General features: G+C 34.5%; 3 protein-coding genes across 6 annotated transcripts; 2 read left to right on the top strand and 1 right to left on the bottom strand.

Moving 5' to 3' along the window:
- Positions 1-1,638: 1,638 nt before the first annotated feature.
- On the top strand, positions 1,639-7,093 carry LOC104215707 (probable linoleate 9S-lipoxygenase 5). Of its 4 annotated transcripts, XM_070159297.1 has the most exons (12): positions 1,639-1,704; positions 1,802-1,907; positions 2,063-2,173; positions 2,296-2,520; positions 3,313-3,602; positions 3,986-4,226; positions 4,367-4,702; positions 4,809-4,894; positions 4,977-5,084; positions 5,236-5,540; positions 5,633-5,896; positions 5,980-7,093. In XM_070159297.1, exons 4-12 carry the CDS (start codon positions 2,298-2,300, stop codon positions 6,746-6,748), a joined length of 2,622 nt encoding a protein of 873 aa, XP_070015398.1. In that variant the 5' UTR covers positions 1,639-1,704; positions 1,802-1,907; positions 2,063-2,173; positions 2,296-2,297; the 3' UTR covers positions 6,749-7,093. The 4 variants fall into 4 exon arrangements, with proteins under 4 accessions (XP_070015398.1, XP_009763875.1, XP_070015434.1 ...); XM_009765573.2 differs by lacking the exon at positions 1,639-1,704 and having other exon boundaries at positions 1,748-1,907; XM_070159333.1 differs by lacking the exon at positions 1,639-1,704 and having other exon boundaries at positions 1,748-1,907; positions 2,063-2,178.
- Positions 7,094-16,612: 9,519 nt separating this feature from the next.
- Positions 16,613-18,752, top strand: LOC138871105 (uncharacterized). The gene is made up of 4 exons (XM_070148962.1): positions 16,613-16,979; positions 17,087-17,217; positions 17,882-18,420; positions 18,506-18,752. Exons 3-4 carry the CDS (start codon positions 17,897-17,899, stop codon positions 18,750-18,752), a joined length of 771 nt encoding a protein of 256 aa, XP_070005063.1. The 5' UTR covers positions 16,613-16,979; positions 17,087-17,217; positions 17,882-17,896.
- Positions 18,753-19,438: 686 nt separating this feature from the next.
- Positions 19,439-22,260, bottom strand: LOC138871101 (uncharacterized). The gene is made up of 5 exons (XM_070148957.1): positions 21,915-22,260; positions 21,538-21,742; positions 20,838-21,388; positions 20,087-20,673; positions 19,439-19,882 (listed from the first exon to the last, which is right to left on the bottom strand). Exons 1-5 carry the CDS (start codon positions 22,258-22,260, stop codon positions 19,439-19,441), a joined length of 2,133 nt encoding a protein of 710 aa, XP_070005058.1.
- Between the last annotated feature and the right edge of the window lie 752 nt (positions 22,261-23,012).

Genomic DNA, 23,012 nt, shown 5'->3' with positions numbered 1-23,012 from the left:
CAACTAGTCAAAGATATTTAGAATTTGGACGTTGGGGAAAGGGCGAGGTTTATGCCTCTTCATAATTATCTCTTTGAAGAAGAAACAGCTCTACCTTATATACACAATGGCCTATGAAATTTGGAAAGAATTTGAGCTATCAAACTATACATAAGGGAAATACGACTTATGAAGGCAATCCTCATAATGAAGTATACTCCTAACTAATGATGTCTTTCAACACTTTCCAATAGGGGTGTCAATGGTTCGGTTCGGTTCGGTCGGTTATTTTATAAAAATTTGTACCATACTAATTTTTTGGTTATTCTATTATGTATAATTAAAATTAAAGTTTTCGAAACCGTCTCAATCATGTCGGTTTCTCTTCGGTATCAGTACAGTTCGGTTAATATTCAGTAATTTTTTTGAATGTCATGTAAAAGTCATTAGTAGAATGCCATAACATACGTACTTTTATAGGATTTAGCAAAGCTCTTTAGACTTTTCTACAATTTAAAAGACAAATTAAGAAAACATGAAAGATGGCTAGTGTATAGATCTATCAACTATTCTACAACTATGTAAAAGAAACTAATCAAATACAATAAAAATATAAATTACACGAGTAGAAAGATATTAACCAAGCTAGCTCTGAAGAATAAAGTCTATAGAAGATTAAATATTCAAAAAGAAAAATCTAAATCATACGAAATGTAACATATTCAATACGTTGTAGTTTGCTGCTCATAATCGCTACAATACCTTGTGTCTTGCTAGTGAATATGCTGGAAATAATTTAGTTTTAATAAGAGTAGCATAATATGTTTGGGAATTAGGATTTTGAGTTTAATTACTTGTTGGTTTATAATTATTTCATAATTTCAAGGCCCAAGAAAAAATTCAGTGTTTTATTATTTTTAAACTTATTATATAAATATATTTTTCACATTTTAAATTTACTCAGTACGGTTCGGTATTTTTTCGATTTATTTTCATAAAATAAAAAACATACCCTAATTATCGGTACGGTTATAAATTTAGATAAAAACCTACTATTTTATTTTAAAAAATCTAAAAATCAATTCGGTACGATACGATTGGGTCGGTTTAGTCGGTTTTTAAATATCCATTTGCACTCCGACTTTCCACCTCAACCTATAAAAGGAAAATTAACTGAATGGCAGTAGTTTAATACTCCAAAAGAATATTCCAGATCTTCCAATGAACCATGACCACGTGTACGTTTTTGTTTTATTTTGTCTTTTGACTTCAATTGAAGAAATATTCCTTAGTCCTCCTCCGCGGGAAACTCTTTTACTTCGCCGGTAAAACAAGAATCCCATTTTTCTTCTGGTCAAGGTCAACATCATTTTCTTCTTTATCTGTAAGAAATTTCCTGGATAGATAACATTCCCTATGTTGACAGCCATATGTTCTCACATTCTAGTGGTTAGTAGTAGTATAATTTCTGCTTTATCACGTACCCCACCCCCTACCCCCCTACTCACCATCCCAAACAAAGGGGCCCACTAGAAGGGATATGTTCACTTCCTTAACTACCTAACCTGTGAGTTGTGACCCTTTCTGAGGCATTGGAGTAGAGAGGTAGTGGGGTGGTTTGACGGGGGTGGGGGTGGGAGGAGGGGGGAGGAACCCCCGTGCCCTTTTACTTTTCTTTACATGTGTTCCTCCTGGAAGATGCTTTGCACAAAAAAATTAAAAAAGGTGAGCCCATTATTCCTTTTAAACATCTCTAATGGTACAACTGTTCTCACTTTTATTTATAACCCTATTCCATCTCTCTACTGATTGTCACTTTCAGTGAGTGAATCAGTATGTGTGAAACAAGGAGAAGACCAAGAATATAGAAGATGTGAAAGCAATTAATGAAAATACATGGGCTGCAGTAAGCTTATAGTAAATGCAAGGTATGCCAATATTATTTATGAGAACAACATGATAATATTTTAAATCAAAATGCCAGATGGGATTTGCCAAGATGGAATAAGTTCTTTAAACTTTTTCTTTTATGAAAGATTGAAACTTTCTTATACCCCCAATATATATTTTCATGTATGATTAGTATAAGAAGAGTACAAGTTGGTCGTAGAAGAATACTAGTAGATTCTTGGTCAAGAAGTTGTGAACATACATATTGCCAAGTCTACCATTGCTACAGTAGCTCCAATTGGAGGTAAGGTGATACCTTTCCTTCTATAAATACTCATCTTTATCCCTTCATTTTAACTCAAAGAGAATTTCTGTTTCTTGCTTTCTAATTTTGCTCAATGGGGATCTTTCCACCATGTTCTGCAGAGATGCTGGACAAATTACTTCAAGTGGTTTGTGGCAAGAACCATGACCCTACAATAGAAGATAATAATCATACTAATGGGAAGAAGGTCAGAGGGACAGTTGTATTGATGAAAAAGAATGTCTTGGACTTGAAGGATGTTGGTGCTTCTTTCCTTGATAGAGTTCATGAAGTCTTTGGCAAAGGTGTCTCTTTGCAGCTCATCAGTGCTGACCATGCAGAACCTGGTATCTCCTTTTACTTGTGCTCTAGTTTTCTGTCAACGAGAGGTTTAGCCATGGTTCTGATATAAGAACATGGAAGCTAATTAATAACTAAACACAAATTATTCTTTAAGCAAACCTCAGTGTCCCTTTTCAATTATGAAACCAAGCAGCAGAATATAGAGAGAGCTTTGGACTTTTCATGTGCTTTAAATAGCAAAAATATTGATGATTCAAGTTAAGTTGATCCTGGGAGGGCTTGACCTGTTGTTTCCTGATATTTCCTTCCACTTTAGTAGTTGTTGAACTGTGTAACCACTTCATCTAAAACTTTAAAAAACAACTCGAGAGGGTGCACTTTAATTTATTCCTTTATGCCTACAACACACATTTCTCATGTGTGAGTCTTTTCCTTAGGATGCTCTGATACCATATTGAATGGTGTGACCACCTCATCTCAATACTTAAGTAATTAGAGGGATATGTAACTTCAATTAGTTAATTAATTAATATTTAACCAGTAGCAAAACCACCCAAAAAGTTCTATCTTCTTCCTCTTGTTAATTGAATCTTTCTATGCAGCCCCTTCGTATGATAATCAAAGCATCAAAATTCATCAAAACACAATTTCCTATCCATGAAAAGGATAGAAAAGGGAACTTCCACTGGTTCCGATGTTTTCTTCTGTTTGAATAGATAAAAAAAGAGTTAAACTCAAGTTAATATTCAATTTGGTAGCTAAAAGAAAAAAAGTATTGTAGTTTGTAAGTTTAATACAGACACCTTTAAGCATACTTCTGTGTTTGACATTTGTAGGAAATGGATGTAAAGGGAAGTTGGGAAAACCAGCATTCTTGGAGAAATGGATGTCCACCTTGACTTCAATATCAGCGGGAGATGCTACGTTTAATGTGACATTTGACTGGGATGAGTCCATGGGAGTTCCTGGAGCTTTCATAATCAAAAACTATCACCACAGCCAGTTTTACCTCAGGACAGTCATTTTAGAAGATGTCCCTGGACATGGTCAACTTCATTTTGTGTGTAATTCATGGGTGTATCCAGCACATCGCTACAAATACAACCGAGTATTTTTTTCAAACAAGGTATCTCTAACATTAGATTAACAATACTAGTGTGAGTTAAGTAAGAAAAGTAAGCTGGCGAGGCAAACTAGAGCAATAACCAGACACATACTGATGAAGCTTCGTGAATTTTTATGCATGTAAAACTTTTTAGGGCATTCTCTTTGGATCCTCTTTGAGAGCCTAAAAAGTTCATTCTTGTTCTAAATAGACAAAAGCTATGAAAATTCTTTCTCAAACTAGATTAGGATAAGTGAACAACCATGGCAACCTTGATAGGATAGCTACATATTGACTTCCTGATACTCGTACTTTTTCTAGAAATGATAACTAAACAGTTGTATAGAGTTGATAAGTTCAAAATATGATACGATATGCTGAAATCAAAATTGCTGGTTTTCCAGACATACCTGCCAAGCAACACACCGGAACCCCTCCGACCATACAGGGAAGAGGAGCTTCTTAATCTTCATGGAAGCGGTTCAGGCATGCTCAAGGAGTGGGACAGAGTGTATGATTATGCATTCTACAATGATCTAGGATTTCCAGATAAGGGGCCAGAATCTGCTCGTCCTGTGCTCGGTGGGTCGAAGGAATACCCATATCCTCGTAGAGGCAGGACAAGCCGTCGACCAACTAAAACAGGTAGATCACAAATAAATCAAAGACGTAACATTAAAATGATATGATTTACATTGTTGTAGAAACTTAATAGAATAAAGTGAATTAAAAACTAATTAAGTACTATGGATAATAAGCAGCTGATGTTCCTTTTGTCTTGGCAGATCCTAACTCAGAGAGCCGGTTGCCACCTTTAGGTTTGAACATATATGTTCCACGGGATGAACGTTTCACTCATGTGAAGCTTTCAGATTTCCTTGCATATGCTGTTAAATCTCTGGGTCAGGTCCTCATTCCTGAGATTGTTGCTTTATTTGACAAAACCTTCAACGAGTTTGATAGCTTTGAAGACGTACTCAAGCTCTATGAAGGCGGGATTAAGCTGCCTGACCATCATTTAAACAAACTCAGGCAATGCATCCCATGGGAGATGCTCAAAGAACTAGTCCGCTCCGATGGTGAACCATTTCTCAAATTTCCGATGCCTGATGTAATCAAAGGTACCTAAGGGCTCTTCCAACTATTTAGATAGCAGATACTTCCCGAGGTGAAAGACATTGCGTCACAATGTGAACACTGATAGAGCTTCGTTTAAAATTACTGCAGTGGATAGGTCTGCTTGGAGGACAGATGAAGAGTTTGGACGGGAAATGTTAGCTGGAGTCAACCCTGTTATCATTCGACGTCTTCAGGTATCAAACAATATTCAAAGCGCTAGTTGGTTTAATGATCTTTTCTTTCATTCATATTTCTAATCCATTAAATTCTTTTCAGGAGTTTCCCCCAGCTAGCAAGTTGGATCCTATAGTATATGGTAATCAGACAAGTTCAATCACAAGGGAGGACATAGAGAAAAACATGGATGAACTAACTGTAGATGAAGTAAATTCCTGACCTGTTCTTGTACTTTAACATACCGATGAAAAACAAGCAAAAAACTAAACAAAGGCTTGCTTTATTTCCTGGAAAAACTGGATTTTTGTCTAAGAATATGGTAAAGATTAAAACGTGCCTTCTGTACTTGTGGTTGCAGGCAATTGAGTATAATAAGCTATTCATTTTGGACCATCATGATGCGTTGATGCCTTATCTCAGACGGATTAATACAACAAATACAAAGACTTATGCCAGTCGGACTCTCCTTTTTCTTCAAGATAATGGAACATTGAGGCCACTTGCAATTGAGTTGAGCTTATCTCATCCACAAGGAGATAAACATGGTGCCACCAGCCTTGTATTTACACCAGCGGACGAAGGTGTTGAAGGCTCTGTCTGGCAGCTGGCCAAAGCTTATGCCGCCGTAAATGACTCTGGCTATCATCAGCTCATCAGTCATTGGTAAGCTGCTTCTTAGCAAAGTAGATGGAAGGATGACAATTTTTGGCAGCATTTTTAAAAGTCTAGTTTACTAACTTCACCTCGGATTGCAGGTTAAATACTCATGCAGTAATAGAGCCATTTGTGATTGCTACAAATAGACGTTTGAGCGTACTTCATCCAGTATTCAAGCTTTTACAACCTCATTTCCGCGATACCATGTATATTAATGCTTTGGCTCGGCAGATACTCATTAATGCAGGTGGAGTACTTGAGCTGACAGTTTTTCCGGGGAAATATGCCATGGAGATGTCTTCTATTGTCTATAAGAACTGGGTGTTCACCGAGCAAGGACTCCCTGCTGATCTGCTTAAGAGGTATGTCCAAAACTTGATGTTAAAAGCTCTATCTCAGTATCAGTGTTGACCAGAATCTAACACTCCCACTTTCTTTATCGCAGAGGAGTAGCAGTGCCAGACTCAAGCCAGCCCTATGGCCTTAGTCTTCTAATAGAGGATTATCCTTTTGCTGTAGATGGGCTTGAGATCTGGTCAGCAATTGAAGCCTGGGTAAACGAGTACTGTTCATTCTATTACCCAACAGACGACATGATCCGAGATGATACTGAGCTCCAGTCATGGTGGACAGAAGTTCGCAATGAAGGTCATGGTGACTTGAAAGATGAACCATGGTGGCCTCAGATGCAGACCCGAGCTGAACTCGCCGAAGCATGCACAATTATCATATGGGTGGCTTCTGCTCTTCACGCAGCTGTCAACTTCGGGCAGTATCCTTATGCTGGTTACCTCCCTAATCGCCCAACTGTAAGCCGCCGATTCATGCCTGAGCCGGGCACCCCTGAATATGCTGAGCTTGAGTCAAACCCTGACCTTGCCTTCCTGAAGACAATCACAGCCCAGTTCCAAACTCTGCTAGGTGTTTCTTTAATTGAAATATTGTCACGACATTCTTCAGATGAGATATATCTGGGACAGAGAGATACTCCAGAGTGGACCTCAGATATTCAACCGCGACAGGCATTTCAAAGATTCCATGACAGATTAGTCGAAGTGGAGAACAGAATAGTGGAAAGGAACAATGACAGCAGATGGATGAATCGCAACGGACCAGTGAAGGTGCCATATATGTTGCTATACCCCAATGCCTCAGGTGACAACAGTGAAAGCGGACTTACTGGAAAAGGAATTCCCAATAGTGTCTCAATTTGAGGTTCTACAGCACGAATAGCTGATATATAGCTTTTGCAGCCCTCGTCAACCTGCAGAAATCATCCGCAACTTAAGCAGGAATGGCAACAGATGTGTGAATATCTATTTTTTATGTCAATATTTGTTTAGCCAAATTCCAATATTGTTAGTGTGTGTTTTTGCAATAAAATCAATGAGCAAATCCCCTCATTATTTCCCCACCTTGTAATCTCTGCTCAAATGTAAGGAGGTGGAATTCAACAGCTACATGACTAGGAGCCCAAGAATCCTTGTTTATGTAAAACACGTTACAATAGTATTTTTTATTCTTCTATAACTATAACATGCTTTATTGTTTTTGGACCATGATCCTATGTATGTACTGTAGCTAAAAGCACATTGCTAAATAGCAACACTGAGAAAAAAGGGAAGAAACACATCAAAGAGATGAATGCCAAACCCATATGGGATGGATCAATAGAGATTTTCGCATTCCTTCAAATTCTATAAATAGAGGCATATCTGTTAACACAAGATTCATGCACATTAGACGTCTTAGCACAAAAATGTCCGGTCTTTTTAACTGGTGGAATAGATCATCTTCTGAAAACATGCGCTATTTCTTGTGGAATTAGCATATACAACCTTTTTCACTATTCTACTGCTTTTAGGACAAATTTACTGGTGCATCCTATAAATTTCAATTTATGAAGGTAACGAGACAGCATAAAAGTCAACGTCTACTAACATAATTCAAGAAAATGATCATGCCTTACTTTTCAAGTACCACCTTCTACTAACTGGCTTTCTTATCAATTCAAACGTATATTATTATGCATTCTCGTTTCTCAAACAATGACCAACTTTATTTATCCCGTAATAACCCACAAGTGAATAAATTATTGAAAATATATCCTATCAAGAGAAGTCAAAGGGTGATGTTTAGGTATAGAGCAAGTAGTTTACATAACGGCCTTCATTTTTTTGTCAACCGTATTGATTGTGTAAAAGTTGTTTTGTCACTGTATATAACTTAAATCTCTCTCCAACTTCTAATAGAGAATTTTACACAATGACCTAAAAGATCATTCATAAAAGATGGGATTACAAACATGTAAGCATTCCTTATAAGCTTATTTGGGCATTTAATGATCAGATTTATCTTCCTGATTAAAGTCCTGCGCCGGTTGGAACGAAATCGCAAAGAACATAAGAAAAGGGTAACGACTGAACGAATGCAGCAAAATGTGAGAGACGACTTATAACAATAGTAGGGGACTAAAATTGACAAGAGATGTGGCAAATTCACTCACCCCATGAGGTTGAAGCAGTAGAAAATGATAGACTATATTCTTCTGAGATAACCATATATAGCAAATTGGGTTAGTTCGCTTTCATCACGGATTGCTTGTCAAGTTTTGGCACTTTTGAGTTTTGACTAAACGCCATAAGCAACTGCCACTTAAAATATTTTCTGCAGAAATGGCGAGCGTGCCGTTTTCCGTCTGTCGTCATTGTATTAACCGTGTCATCACTTGATCAAGATATGATAGCCAAACATTATTGCCAGGAATGCGAATGAGTACTGAAACTCATTTCCCAATTAGTTCTCACAGTCAACGGGCTATTTTCAGATCACTAACCGAAAAAGGGCTTTTATGTTAGAACCCGAATCTTATAAAATTATGATCTAATATATATATTATTTTAATAAATTTTATTATTTAATATCGTGTGCAGATATATAATAAAACCTATAAAAAATCAAAGAATACAAGTCATATAGTAATCAAATAAATTGTTTGTTTGTTCCTTTTTATTAACTTGTCAATTGGCTTAATAGTTTAATATTCATAGATATATATTTTCTTACTCTAAAAATATTTTTATTTTTTTAAAATTTATGTTATACTGTTCAAAATTCTTCACTGGTCTAAATTTATCAATAATATTTTGAGTGCTATTTATTTATCTTTTATTTTTTAATTAAATCAAAATATAAATATTATAAAAGTTTCTTATCCCCCTCTTTTCGTCCATTCTTTTTTACTGTAATATTTGATTGGTTTTCTCATTCGCAGTTTACTGAAAATTTTAACAATGGAATTTTTTTTCAAAATTATGATTTTGAATTCAAAAGTATAAAGAGATAAGCCTTTTATAATTTTTATAAAAAAAAACTACAAATATTTTTAATAGTTATTAATTTGTGTTATATATATATTATTGTTTTATTATGCATAATATCCTAATAGTATCTTTATATTGTTTTTATATTTTTATTATAAAATTATGAGTTCTATTTATTAACTAAAATTTTCTTACATGAAAAATTTAATTTGTTTATGCAGTTTTACGCTATCATTTGAATTTTTTATGTTTTTAGTATTCTTCCTTTAGAATATCTTGAAATATATATATATAATTTAAAACTAATTATTAAATAAGCTAACTAATTTTGTCCAAAAATTTGACACTTATCGAATTTTTATTGTGACACTTGGAATCATTATTGCCTCTCATATTCTATAGATTTGGCAGATAAAAAATTATTACAACCATCAGCTAAATATTTAAAAAAATACTTAATTATGTATAGAATATATATATATATATATATATATATATATATATATATATATATATATATATATATATATATTTAGCTATTATTTGAACACAATGTAAAAAATTTATTTCGTACTAGCTTTGTAAACTCTAAATCTTAGAAGTTCATGATTTGTACTACCAATCCTTGGCTTTTTTATATAAAAGTTCAGTTATTTCATCATTTATTTTCTCAGTAGATCTCCTTGAGTTGGATTATTGATAAATGGGCTTACCTAGCGGGTTGGGTTAGGTGTCATCACGACTGGTTGAATTTTGGGTCATGACAAAACATGCAAAGTAGAACATGAAACTAACAAAACTGAACTGCTAATAGTGGAGGATGAAGCAGAGACTGAATCCTTTAAACATCTTAAGCAGAAAAAGTATAGTCCATCTTTGATCTTACTAATCTCCAAAGGCCTCTTCATCTGTAGAAGATATGAAGAATCAGTGAGAGCAATCAAATTTTTAAGTTTGATGTTAGGGAATGAATTAATATGTGCAAGTGTTAATAGTCCCAATTTCCGTTACTTTCGGTCGATAACTATTTGGCAAGGTAGTTAACAAAGGATTTGACAATTTCTAGTGTGGGATGGTAAGAATTTGCTAAAGGTCATGTGATTAGACACTTCTGAGTCTAGAATCTAGCGGTCAACACTTGATGTAAAACATTTACATGAGAGTATATCAAACTCAATCGATAGAATAAAGGCAGAACAAAGAATAATACCTACAATGTTTGTAGCTCCACCAATCAAATTAGAAGTGCATATGCTCTCTCCTCCACCACCAGTGTAAAAATATTGTAGCAGGTTAACGAGCTACCCATATTCTTTCTTAGATAGGTTGAGAGAGGAATTACAATCCTGAGAAATCATTTCATCATCCTTAAATGACATGGATTCAGCGGGTGCGCTATACACGTAAGCCACAGTCCTTTTGCCTGAATTGAACCAGGATTAGAATTGGAGTTTTGACGGTATCTATGCAGCTTAAACCACCTATCTTTGGTATGTTCTGGACATTTTCAATAATCATAGTATGGACGAGACATGCTGTTTAGAGGATAGTTGTTAGGTGAGTAATTGGTCTTGAAGTTTTTGTTCCTATGTATGTTAACATTCATAGAAGCAAACTCCATTACAAGTAGATTATTTGGTATGACCTCCCGTTGTTGTTCCTCTTGAATTAGTAAGGAAAAAACTTGATTCATCATAAGGATTCTACCCTGCACAATTGTTTATAGTTTATTTAGGCCCATTAGGAACTGAATCAAACGCTTACCCTGCTCGACTTTGTGCATCGACTCTTTGGCCCCATAAGTGCATTGATAACTACTCTGGGACTTGTCACTCAAATTATTTAGCTCTTCCCATAATTTCTTCATCTTCGTATAGTAACCGGTGATATCGAGGACTCTTTGAGAAAGATCGTTGATTTTATTTTGAATTTGATATATTTAGTCTCATCGATTTAATCATAGCGATCCTCCAATTCGGTCCACAATTTGACTACTTCATTAACATACTCTACGATATCTGTAAAGTCTTTAGCGAGAGAATTTAAAATCCACGAGGTAACCATGTTGTCATAACACATCCACTAACAGAGAAGTGGAGAATCTGGTTCTAGACGTTTACTCTTGCCATTGGTAAAACTGAACTTATTCTTCACCAAGAATGCACAAAAACACTCCTTCTCTAGGAGCGATAAACAATACTGTAAAAGAAATTATCACTAGCATCGTACTAGTGTTGTCTAACAGGTGCATGTAAAGGGGACAGTGTGGATCGATCCCGGGTTTGATGCTAGGAGCAAAAATATAGACACTTGAGGCAACTTCAGATTTGTCATTTTGATCGAGAATCGCCATGGTAGAATTCATTTAATGAAGAAATGAACTTGAAATCGAATTAGGAGAAGCAAAGCAAATCAATGCGGATCAAAGCAAGCAAAAACCGCAAATAATAACATATGATTTTAGGGCAGAGTTCAAGATTGAATAAAGAATTGGGAAGAGAAATCACAGGAGCAAAGAGCCTTTCTCTGATACCACATAAAATGGTAAAAAACGGTGGATGATTTGAGCTCAAGCTCTAATGGTGGAACCTGGAAGCAAAGAGAGAGGGCCGGGGGGGGGGGGGGGAGAAAAGATATTTCAAAAATAAACTGTGTAATTGTATTATCTCAGCATGTGGTTGCATATATACAAGTGGATCCTCCACTAACTTATTGACAACCAATTTGACAACTAAGGGATAACTGGTGCTGACAAAATGAGCCCATATTTTGTCAACTCGCCCAATCCACCCATATGTTAGTAGGTTGAATGAATGACATTTAAGTTGGGTAAAATTTGGACTTCAACCCATATTCAACCCATAGAAATATTTATAGGTATTCATGTGTAAGATGTGCGTAAAATGTGGGTTAGCCTAATGGGTTATCTTCTAACTTTTGCTCACTCAAAACACATGATACCATTTTTCAAACCAAAAATGCTATAAAGGTATTTCAAACTCATCATTCCTTTGTATGTTTCTTCTCACTATAGTTGACTGTGTGATTATTTTTATATTTTTTCTTCTAAACATTGTAAGTATTGTTTAGCTTTTTTTTAATAGAAAATATCTTATTTTTTCTAGATGCGTACTTGAATACTAAAAATAGTTTAAGAAGCACGAGAAAATTTGAATAGTTTTTCATTTGTTCTTGAAGAATACATGTTAAAAAAGAGAATATGTTTCCCACTTGTACTACATCATTTTAGATAAAAAGGTACTCAAGAGTGTATTAAGAATTTGTATGTTTTCTCATTTTTCTTTTTTTTATTACTATTACTACTATTATTATTATTATTATTATTATTGTTGTTGTTGTTGTTATATATTTTTTGAATTTATTTAATTTTATATTGGATTGCAGACATATATGAACAAAGTAATAAATGCACAAAGTCATATATTATAAGTGATATTGCTTGAAGTGCGTTAAGCACATTTTCTTTCTAAAACGAAAATTATCATATTTTGTGGAAGTGTAAATTTAAGTTTATAATATGAGAGTTAAATTTGAATAGATTTAATGATGAAGAGTATATATTATTCCAATTAAGCTTGTCACCAAATAATCTGAGCAAAAGAAAAATGGGATTTTTACCTATCTATACCATATATCAAACATTATTACCAACATTGTTTAAGGATTGTGTTAATTACATTTAAGCATACCAAATTACCTTTTATATACCATAATTCAAATTAAGGATATAATTATTCCTTCTTTTAGGCGTGATTTTAGGATTGTATTTTCACGTTATTTGGTTTACCCGCCTCTCTCTCCTCCCACCCCCCCCCCCACCCCCTACGATTTACCTTCAGTTAATTCCCCCCACCCCCACGATTTACCTTCAGTTTTTCCTCCATTCTCGTACAATCTCTTCTCACCCACAATTACCATCACTTTCTTCTCCACTTAATTACCTCCAGTTGATAGTATCCCCCACGATTTGAATTCACTTTCATCTTTGTCTTCAACTCCTAAATCATGAAAAAAACCAACACTCCCCAAAAAAATCATCAAAAGCTATATTAGCTGATATTCCAACCTTTGATTTGGGTGTTTTAACACCAAAATCACCACAAAAAAACCCACAATCGACGCATGCAAGTGAACAAACTACTGGTATTTCATCTCCTAGACAAATTCGTGCAGAAATGAGAAGCAAGCATTTGCACGATGTTGATGTTGGTGGAGTTGATAAACTAGTCGAGAATCAACTGAAACGCAAGGGGAAAGAGTTGAGTGTAGATGACGATTTTGTAGATGATTCTCCCAAAGTTCCATCTGTGAAAAAACACAAGGTCTCTCCTTCTTCATCAAAACCAAAAAGAAGAAACCCTCAAAAAAAGTACCAAAATTGGTTAAGGAAAAAATTTCAATAAAGGTAAACACTATTTATGTTTCCTCACTATTTTGTAGTTTGATTTTGGTTGTAAAAATCTGTTGTTCAGGTGTTAATTTAGTGTTCAAGTGTTTTTTGGCCAAATGTGGTATTGTCCTAATTTTCTAGATTATTTGTCGCAATTTTGTAGGTTTAATGGAACTGTGATTATTAGACAGTGTATAACTGTAGTTAGTTTGTAGTTGATTTGTAGTCTGATCGTTAAATTGTAGAGATGGTATTTTTCATTGCAACCTGTATTGCTGCTACATTTAACTTCATTCTAAATACAATTAATCTACATTTTGTGAGTTACTTGAAGTAACTGTTACATTCTGTAGATAATGTTTACACGTGCATTGTTCTTCTTTGATTGTTCAAGTGTATTTTGGTAAAATGTGGTGTTGTCCTAATTTTGTAGATTCTTTGTCTCAATTTTGTAGTTTAATTGGAACTGTGACTCTTAGACAGTGTATAAATGTAGTTAGTTTGTAGTTGATGTGTAGTCTGATGGTTAAATTGTAGATATGATATTTTTTATTGTAGCCTGTATAGCTCATATATTTAACTTCATTCTAACTACAGTTAATCTACATTTATGTGAGATACTTGAAGTAACTGTTTTGTAGATTCTTTGTCTCAATTTTGTAGTTTAATTGGAACTGTGACTCTTAGACAGTGTATAAATGTAGTTAGTTTGTAGTTGATGTGTAGTCTGATGGTTAAATTGTAGATATGTTATTTTTTATTGTAGCCTGTATAGCTCATATATTTAACTTCATTCTAACTACAGTTAATCTACATTTATGTGAGATACTTGAAGTAACTGTTTTGTAGATTCTTTGTCTCAATTTTGTAGTTTAATTGGAACTGTGACTCTTAGACAGTGTATAAATGTAGTTAGTTTGTAGTTGATGTGTAGTCTGATGGTTAAATTGTAGATATGTTATTTTTTATTGTAGCCTGTATAGCTCATATATTTAACTTCATTCTAACTACAGTTAATCTACATTTATGTGAGATACTTGAAGTAACTGTTACATCCTGTAGATAATGTTTACACGTGCATTGTTCTTCTGTTATTGTTTTGTAGTTATAGGTGTGGGTAGGCTATTCTTCTTCTAGTTATATTTTGTATTTGTCATGTAGTTATATGTAGATTACTGTTTCCTTTTTATGCAAACTACTAATGTTCATTAATTTTATATTTTCTACAGAATGGACCTTACTTTGTACAACAAAATGTTGATTATGGTGTGCTTAGATTCCACAGTTTGTGTGATCCTAGCATACCTAGCCAGATACAAGCTTTACTCTCTCCGAATGCTTTAAGGGTTTTCAGAAAAACTTGTTTTGGTTACTTATTAGGTCTCCCCACAATCTGTATGCAAAACCAATCACTTCATCTTCTGATGAAGTATGAATTGACAAAGTCTACTGACTCATATTTTTCAGTACTATTTAAGGGTGAAAAATTGAATTTTTCCTTGAGAGAATTTGGGTTGATAACTGGTCTTAATTGTGTGAATAAGTTTTCAGACTATGGTTACACTTCCACCTATGTTAGCCCTTTAATGAATACATATTTTCCGAACAAAGAAAGGGTTGAGAAATGGCATTTGAAAAATGTAGTGACTAATAAAGCATGGGCAAACGATGTGGATGCGGTGAAGTTGTGCATTCTTTATATGTTGGAATTTTTTGTTTGTCCTTCTGATAAAGACCATGTGACTTTCATAGACAAGTTTATGTTCTTTCTAATAGAGTCTGGTAATTTTGAGTCATACCCATGGGGTATCAAATCCTTCAAGCAGGTTATTGAATCTGTCCGACATCGTCTTAATCCCCATGTACATTCTTATCTGATACGGGGATGCTCATTAGCCTTGCAAGTGTGGCTATATGAGTGTTGCTCGTCCGTCAGCACCGAGCTTGCTACGAGATGTTCTGAATCTATACCTCGCATTTTAAGATGGTCAGCTACAAAGGGGCAGATTTGGTTAACTGCAATTGAAGAGAAGATGATCAAGCCTGAGTGGATCAAGGTATTTTTTTCCACTTTTGTATGATGCTACAATTACATTCATAATAACTACATTGAATCTACATTTTTTTTGTCACTTGAATTAACTGTTATTTTCATCATTCAGTTCACAAACATGATTGAATATGTAGAAGAGCTTGGAGTGCTTAATCTGCCAGACAAGATTCAATATGAAGATGAACATGGTGCTCAACCATCACATGTTCCAACTGCTGCTTCTCCATCATTTGAACCCAAATATACATATTGTCAAGAGGACATTGAATCTGTCAGTATCAAGCTCATGAAGTTGGAAAAGGGGATTGTGCAGGTATTATGAATAACTACAATATATTGACATAATTTGCTATATTTTGACTTCATTACATAACAATTATAGTATGTTATACATTGTAGTTAATTTGTGGTATAAATCTATAACAATTATAGTTTGTTGAATTGTAGTGTAACTGTAGCAGTTAGAATAAGATTACCAACTAATTATATATTTAATTTTTAGGTTGATGGAAAGTTAGATGCCTATAGGAAGGCTGTTTTTGAGGAACTCTCAAGCCTTCGAGAGTTCATAGATCAATCTTTGAAGGGTGTTATGAATGTGATAAACAAGAGGTTTGATTTGGACGAGTCAAAGGTAAGAATTTACATATAATTTTGTACTAAGACTAATTAAGACATATGAATAAAGTAGTCTCAAATATTCCCCAAAATTGTAGTTTGCTGGTAGTTCAACAAAAAATAATTACCAACATCAAGGAGAGAACAACCAGCAATTCCAGTTCAATGCTGGTGATCAACTGCATGGAAGCACAAGCAATACAGGTATCTACAAAATTCCTACATACATATCTACAAATTTCAAGACAGCATTATTTAATTATAATAATCATTTTTTTACTATGTGTTGCAGCTACAATTTCTTCAGAACATTTTCAACCACATGTTGACTTATATCCTGACTTCCAAGAAGCAGCTGAGGCATATAAAGCAGGTACAGAACCATTCCTTCATTACAATAAGGTTTTTATGCAAAATTTTAATAATTTACACCTTAACTACATATTCCTACATATATCTACAATTCTCATTCCCAATTATTCATTCAAGCTAAAGTTTCAGCAGAACATCTACAAGGAAATATTGAGGAAGAACCAGTAATTGATGAAGTAGCTGAGGCACAACAAGCAGGTAATATATTCTCTATATTCTCTATAACTCCATAATACTGTTCATATCTACATAGATCTACACTTATCTACAGAAAGTGAAGTTCCACAGCCGCCAATTCACGGTGTGACTGTGACTGAAGTTGTTCCTGAAGGCATTGATAAAAAAGTTGTTCCTGAAGGCATTGAAAACAAAGGTTTGACATTGGATGACTTTGAGCTGCCAGAAAACTTATCACAGTTGGTCATGTATGGCGAGCCCATACGAGATGAATCAACCCCTGTTCATCCCGGTAGAACCAGGCAACCGGGAAAACATGCACGATCACCTTTCACATCTTTGTATAGTTCTGGAGGCAGCACATCTGTTGGACCTAAATTTTTTTACCTCAAGCACCCCTTCACAAGTGTCATAGGTGAAAATGTAGATCCTGAATTGACAGAAAGGTTCACCAACTGGTTATACATTCGTAGTGATAAAGTATCTAGGAGGTATGAATGCTTCATTTTACACTGTCTGTTCACCATTTTTATACTTTAAAATTGTAATTCATTTTGTAAATTTTTTGTATTTGATCATCTTTTTTTTGTTATTACAGGAGGAAATATTACTTTTCCAAGAAGGATAACCAAATCAAGCCTTGGTTGGATTTTGGTTGTGAAAAGATTGATAAGAAGGACTGGTTTTATGACCTTGCTCACCCCGGACAAGTCATCAATAACACAGTAAGTATAAAGAACATAATCATTCACAATATCTATTTTGTCTTCAGCTGTGTAGTGTAATTGTAGTTTATTTTTCAGCTATGATGTGTAATTGTAGTAATATTGTAGACAACATATATATGTTACTATATTTATGTCTCAGCTGTGAAATTTTGCTTTTTATGGACCTTATGTATCATATGTGATGATGATTGTATGTACAAACTGGAATTTTGGTACTTTTGACTGACTTGGAATCTCCGTGTACCACAACTGTAGTTACCTTGTAGTAATATTGTAGAGCTTGTGATTGTGCCTATTAATATTAACTGTAGGTTGAACTTGCTGATTATTGGGACCTTAAGTTAGGTGGTATGTTTCATTTGTTCCTCTGTATAGTGAATAAATGTAGACAGTGCATAAATATAGTTAATGTGTAGTTGTTTTGTAGTTTGATGGGTCAATTGTACATATAGTACTTGTTCACTATGGTTCATACAAACTACAATTAAATTAAATTTTGTGAGGTTCTTGGACTAACTGTTATATTTCTGTAGTTATAGTGTAGCTAATTTGCAGCAATCTGTTAGAGTTTTTAATAAATTCAAATTGTAGTTAATCTGTAGCTGTCTTGTAGACAAGTGTGGTTACACCGTACCTTATTGTATATGTTTATTCTATTTTGGCAGCACATTGATGTTATTATGTATTATCTGCGAAAAAGAGGCAAATATGGCCCCAACAATAATACTAGGTTCACAACCACGGATTGCTTGTTCAAGACAAAGATTGAAAGAATCTATGACAAGTTCATAAGTTCTCCACCGGAACAAAGGTATTCGGTTGTTAAACCCGAGGATGATGTTGGAGAATATATTCTTGGGTACAGAATTCTTGCTAATGTTGCCTGGGATCTTGTTGACTATGTGCTCATACCTGTGAACCTTGTAGAGAACTTCCATTGGTTGTTGCTAGTTTTTGACATAAAGGACAGACAACTTTATGTTTATGATTCCATGGTGAGAGCAAACCGTCATAAAACAGTTGAGACATTGGTTGACAAGTTTTCAATCATTATCCCTCTGTATTTGTCATGCACTGGTTTCTATGGTAAACGTAAAGACATTAACTTCAAGAGCACAAAGGCATACATCGAGAAACCAGTTACGGACCCTCTCGACATACAATGGATGGTTGCTGAGATTCCACAACAAAAGGAAGGCTCAGTGTAAAAAAATAATCTCCCTTTCTATATGTTTAATTTTTTTATTTTAATCACTTGTTATATAATGAAAAATTCTCATCTTATACAGCGATTGTGGTGTATTTGTGGCTGCATTTGCGGAGTATGTTAGCCTTGGAGATTTGGCAATCCCAAAGGAAGATCTTTCTGATATTGACCAACACCGTAGACGCTATGGAGCTCTACTGTGGGACTATGCAACAAAGAAGCAAGAAGATGGGTCAATCAGTGAGAGTGAGGTTACTGGCAGGCTAGCAAGGAGGAAGGGTGCTCCGGCAAAAAACGAGAGGACTAGAGTGCAACGAAAGAAGAAATAGACTATTGTGTTCCTAGTTTGGTCTGTGAAATTTGGTAGTTGAATTGGAAAACAATGTAGGAAATATGTCGTTTTGGTTTTCTACAACACTTTTTGTTGATTACATTATACTCGAGTACTCTGATTACATTTTTACAGCAACAGCTTTGTCTTACAATTTGACTTTAATCTTCAAGTTATTTTTATAAATACCTTCAAGTGCCAAGTAATATCTGTATATAACTGTCATTTGTTACACAGCAGAAAGATAAAATAAATACAGGAATCATATAAATAATTTAGCCATCTTTTATCAACAAGGTTTATCAAAAAAATTCAATTTATCTACATTTAAACTACGTCAAACTACATTTTAACTACAACTCCTCTACATATGAATAACAGGACTACAGTTCTAACACAGTTAAACTACATATTCACTACAATCTGGATACAATTTACGTTGAATGCATTCTTTATTAATATCAGTTTTTTTGTATACAGTAAATATTAAAGTTTAACTATTCTATAAAAAAAAGACAACTTTAGATGCTTGACAGAATACATAAAAACATAAATAGTGCAGATACACAAATTGATGTTTATACTTCTTATTCATCTTCAAAAACTTAAACAATTACACAAGAAAATCCGATAATTTGAGCTCACTAACATTTATTTTGAATAACTATTCTAACTACATGATATTCATTTCTTTTTCGGCGCATTCTTGCAAGTTCTTTTGTTATGCCCTTCACCTCCACAATTGCCACATGACACCTTGTATTTCTTTGACTTTATTTCATCAAATGTTTTATATCTTTCCTTGTGAGGTCTCCCTGGCTGCCTTTTATCTCCCGCCGGTGGCTTTACTACCTCATCCAAAATATGTTGTGGCACATCCCATTTGCCTTCATCAGGAAGAGGATTTACTGGCATTTCATAGGTAAGCAGAAGGCTCTTCCTTGTGTAATACGGAGAGCAATAGTTTTCGTATGTTTCATTCCTATGCCTTAATGCTGCCAAAGCATGCGCACATGGAAGTTCATCAAGTTGGAATTGTCCACAGCTACATTTCTTGTTTTCTAGACACACAATGTACCGCTTCACACCATCTAACACAGTATGTATATGATCTGTTGAAGCCCTCACCTACAATTGAAGACCAAACAGAAATAATAATACATCAATCATTAAAATGGATTATCAACAATTTACCTACAAATCAGCAACAAATATATTACAGCTCATCTACAAACTATTATTACCGACAATTTGACTACAGTTTAACTACAATCTGGAAACACTGCAGCTAGTACTTTTTTGATTCTACTGCACCAAAAAAAAATATCTTACCCTTAGTTTCTGAGATAATGTATTTTTGTGACCAAGGTATGTGAAAGTACCCTTTGCCTTCGATAACTTTTCTTTTGTCCAACGTTCAAGAAGAGTCCTCATATACTCAAATAGATCAAATATTGGAAGCTCTCTTGCATCTTTTGTTACAGCATTCAACGACTCGGCAATGTTTGACGTCATAGTAAAAGTTCTATTCACCGTTGCATGTACTCTTGACCATCTATGATAGCCAATATCATATAGGTAAGACTTTACACGCAGGTCTACCTCTTCAATCTTCAACATCCTTTCATTAAATTCATCCATAGTGTATGACCGTGCTGTAGCAAAGTACAATTCATGTAATTGTAGATGTCCCTTCTTGAATTTTGACCTTATATTTGTCCATATATGCCACATGCAAGAGTAGTGTGCCAATCCCGGATAGACAACTGATGTTGCCTTCAGTATACTCTCATGCCTATCTGAAACAACACACATTGAAGGTCTTTCACCATATGCCTCCTTGAATTGCTCAAAGAACCACTTCCAAGACGCGTCGTTTTCAGAATCAACCACAGCATATGCCAAGGGAAAAATAGTACCTACATTTTTAAGACATAAAATATGATTAAATAACAACTACAATATATATTGAGAAATATAGACATGTTAACTACATTCTTTTATATAACTACAACATAACTACAATTTAACTACATTTTAAAGACTGTCTACAAAATAAGTACAAAATTATTCCATTATTTACCTGTTGCATCCATGGTGCTTGCTGTCAGCATAATCCCCCTATAGGCTGACTTTAAGAATGTCCCATCAACCACTACTACCGGCCTACAATGTTGCCAACCATTTATTGATGTACAAAGAGCAACAAATGCGTATAAGAAGCAATTATCTACTGCCTTTTTCAATTTAACAACAGAACAAGGATAATTCTTCTCAAGAATATAAAAATATTTGGGTAATTTGTTGTAGGAGTCACACGGATTCCCTCTCAAAAACTGTAAAGCTTTTTCCTTTGCTCTCCATGCTTGCATGTAGCTTAGGTTCAGTCCATGTTCGGATAACATGTCAGTTTGTATGTCCTTTGGTGTGTAAACAGTCTTAGGATCACAATACTTTGGAACGACCATGCTACCAAGTACTGCTGCAGTACGTTTGCGCTGTATGAATGTTTCGTCCATTAGGCAGCATGTGTGTTGACGGCTGAAACTTCTTATCTTGAACATTGCCGAATCATTAATTGACGTTGCCTTGAAATGCCATTTACAGCTTTCAGCAACACATATAAGCCAGTAGCTACAAAAGAAATACAATATTTACACAAATTTATGAAAAAACTACAATTAACTACAAACTGACTACAATTTAACTACAATTTATAAAACCCACCTATCTTCAATCATACACTGATTTTGCTGATATATTATCCACAAATAACTACATACCTTCTATGACTAGATCTTTTTACTCTGAACTGGAACTTGTGCATCACTGAATAATTCTTCATTGCAGCAGCTACTGTTTGCTTGTCCTGATAAACTTGTCCTTCTTCAATATATGTTTGCGTAGATTCAGTTATTATTTCACTTTGATATTCCTCTATAGCTGGTGAGGATGGAAATTCAAGTAAGTTTAGGGATCCAGACGAACCTGCAAACAATAAATTCATAAATGTAGTTTCTATGTAGATAATTTTGAAAGCAACATTGCTTTATCCTTTTCAGTACTATGTGAGCTTTGTAGTTTAATTGTAGGTAATTGTAGTAATATTGTAGATAACATAGTAACACCATAACTCTCTGCAATGTCGAATCAAACATACCTGCACTGGTGCTTTCATTGTTGATTGCCAATTCCATATTGAAATCTCTTACGCTTATACATAAAGGATACGAACCTAAGTTTTTATTCTCCTTTTTGGTTTCCATGTAAGCACGAACCCCCATATCATTCCTAATCTCCATTGGAGGACAATTCTCGTTCACAATGTATTTGATTTCTATAATTTTATCCGATGTATCAATCGATAATTGTTCTGCAATTGTAGAACTGAGAATTCCGTAGTTTGCATTATCATCTACCACAATGGCATCAACTTCAAAACCTCTAAATCTGCCATAGTTATCCCAATTACCATTCGATTTCAGCATTATTGGGATTTTTGACATGATTTCGTGAAGTTGATAGGAAAAAAAGATGAAGAACAGATATAGTTTCTACAATTTGAGTACTGATATCGACGAAGAGCAATTTTGTACAATTTGAGACGAAGAACAAATATAGTCTCTCTTCAGTAATTGTACAATTTGATTGCGTTTTTTGTTGTAGCTGATATCAACAGAGATCTCTTTCTGTTGAGGAAGGAGAGAATTACGCAACTGGTACCTTCATCAGGAAGAGAGATCTCCTTCAGTTTCAAAATTTGAATAAAATCCTTGACAGAATCACATCAGATCTGGTGCCTTCATTTTAGGGCTTTTTTAATGGCAAAATCTACCTATTTTTGAATTGGTATATAATTTGTAGTAAAAGTGTGGACTACATGGGTAAATAACAAATTATGAACATTTTTGGTAATAAGATTTGATATATGGTATAAATAGGTAAAAATCCCAAGAAAAATTATAAATTGCACTTGATACTTACATAATATGGATTAGCCCATATTCAACCGGCCCATTTGACACCCATCCCATTTGTGACCCGTGTAAAATATGGGGGGAGGGTTGAGACTCAACCCATTTTTGCTCAACCCATTTTCATCAAATTCGATCCTACCCACTCATTTGCCACCGCTAGGGATAACTAAGCTAAACTAATAAGCTAGGTTAATTCTCTGATACAAGAGTAATATAAAATATATATCTGAATACGATATGAGGCTATATCTTATTGTAAGTTTACATAGTTGTTAGATAAA

The sequence above is a fragment of the Nicotiana sylvestris genome, chromosome 1 (assembly GCF_000393655.2).
Source record: "Nicotiana sylvestris chromosome 1, ASM39365v2, whole genome shotgun sequence".
Lineage (NCBI taxonomy): Eukaryota > Viridiplantae > Streptophyta > Magnoliopsida > Solanales > Solanaceae > Nicotiana > Nicotiana sylvestris.
Note: the sequence above shows the minus strand (reverse complement) of the source record. Positions and strands in the feature narration are given on the sequence as shown.

Excerpts from the sequence above, each read along its gene's own strand:
- LOC138871101 (XM_070148957.1), bottom strand. The coding sequence starts at position 22,260 with ATGTCAAAAATCCCAATAATGCTGAAATCGAATGGTAATTGGGATAAC. Across the intron at positions 21,743-21,914 it reads CAATGAAAGCACCAGTGCAG|GTTCGTCTGGATCCCTAAAC; the intron begins GTATGTTTGATT and ends TATTGTTTGCAG. Across the intron at positions 21,389-21,537 it reads AAAAGATCTAGTCATAGAAG|CTACTGGCTTATATGTGTTG; the intron begins GTATGTAGTTAT and ends TTTCTTTTGTAG.
- LOC104215707 (XM_009765568.2), top strand. The coding sequence starts at position 2,268 with ATGGGGATCTTTCCACCATGTTCTGCAGAGATGCTGGACAAATTACTT. Across the intron at positions 4,227-4,366 it reads CCGTCGACCAACTAAAACAG|ATCCTAACTCAGAGAGCCGG; the intron begins GTAGATCACAAA and ends TTGTCTTGGCAG. Across the intron at positions 5,897-5,979 it reads CCTGCTGATCTGCTTAAGAG|AGGAGTAGCAGTGCCAGACT; the intron begins GTATGTCCAAAA and ends TCTTTATCGCAG.
- LOC138871105 (XM_070148962.1), top strand. The coding sequence starts at position 17,897 with ATGTATTATCTGCGAAAAAGAGGCAAATATGGCCCCAACAATAATACT. Across the intron at positions 18,421-18,505 it reads CAACAAAAGGAAGGCTCAGT|CGATTGTGGTGTATTTGTGG; the intron begins GTAAAAAAATAA and ends CATCTTATACAG.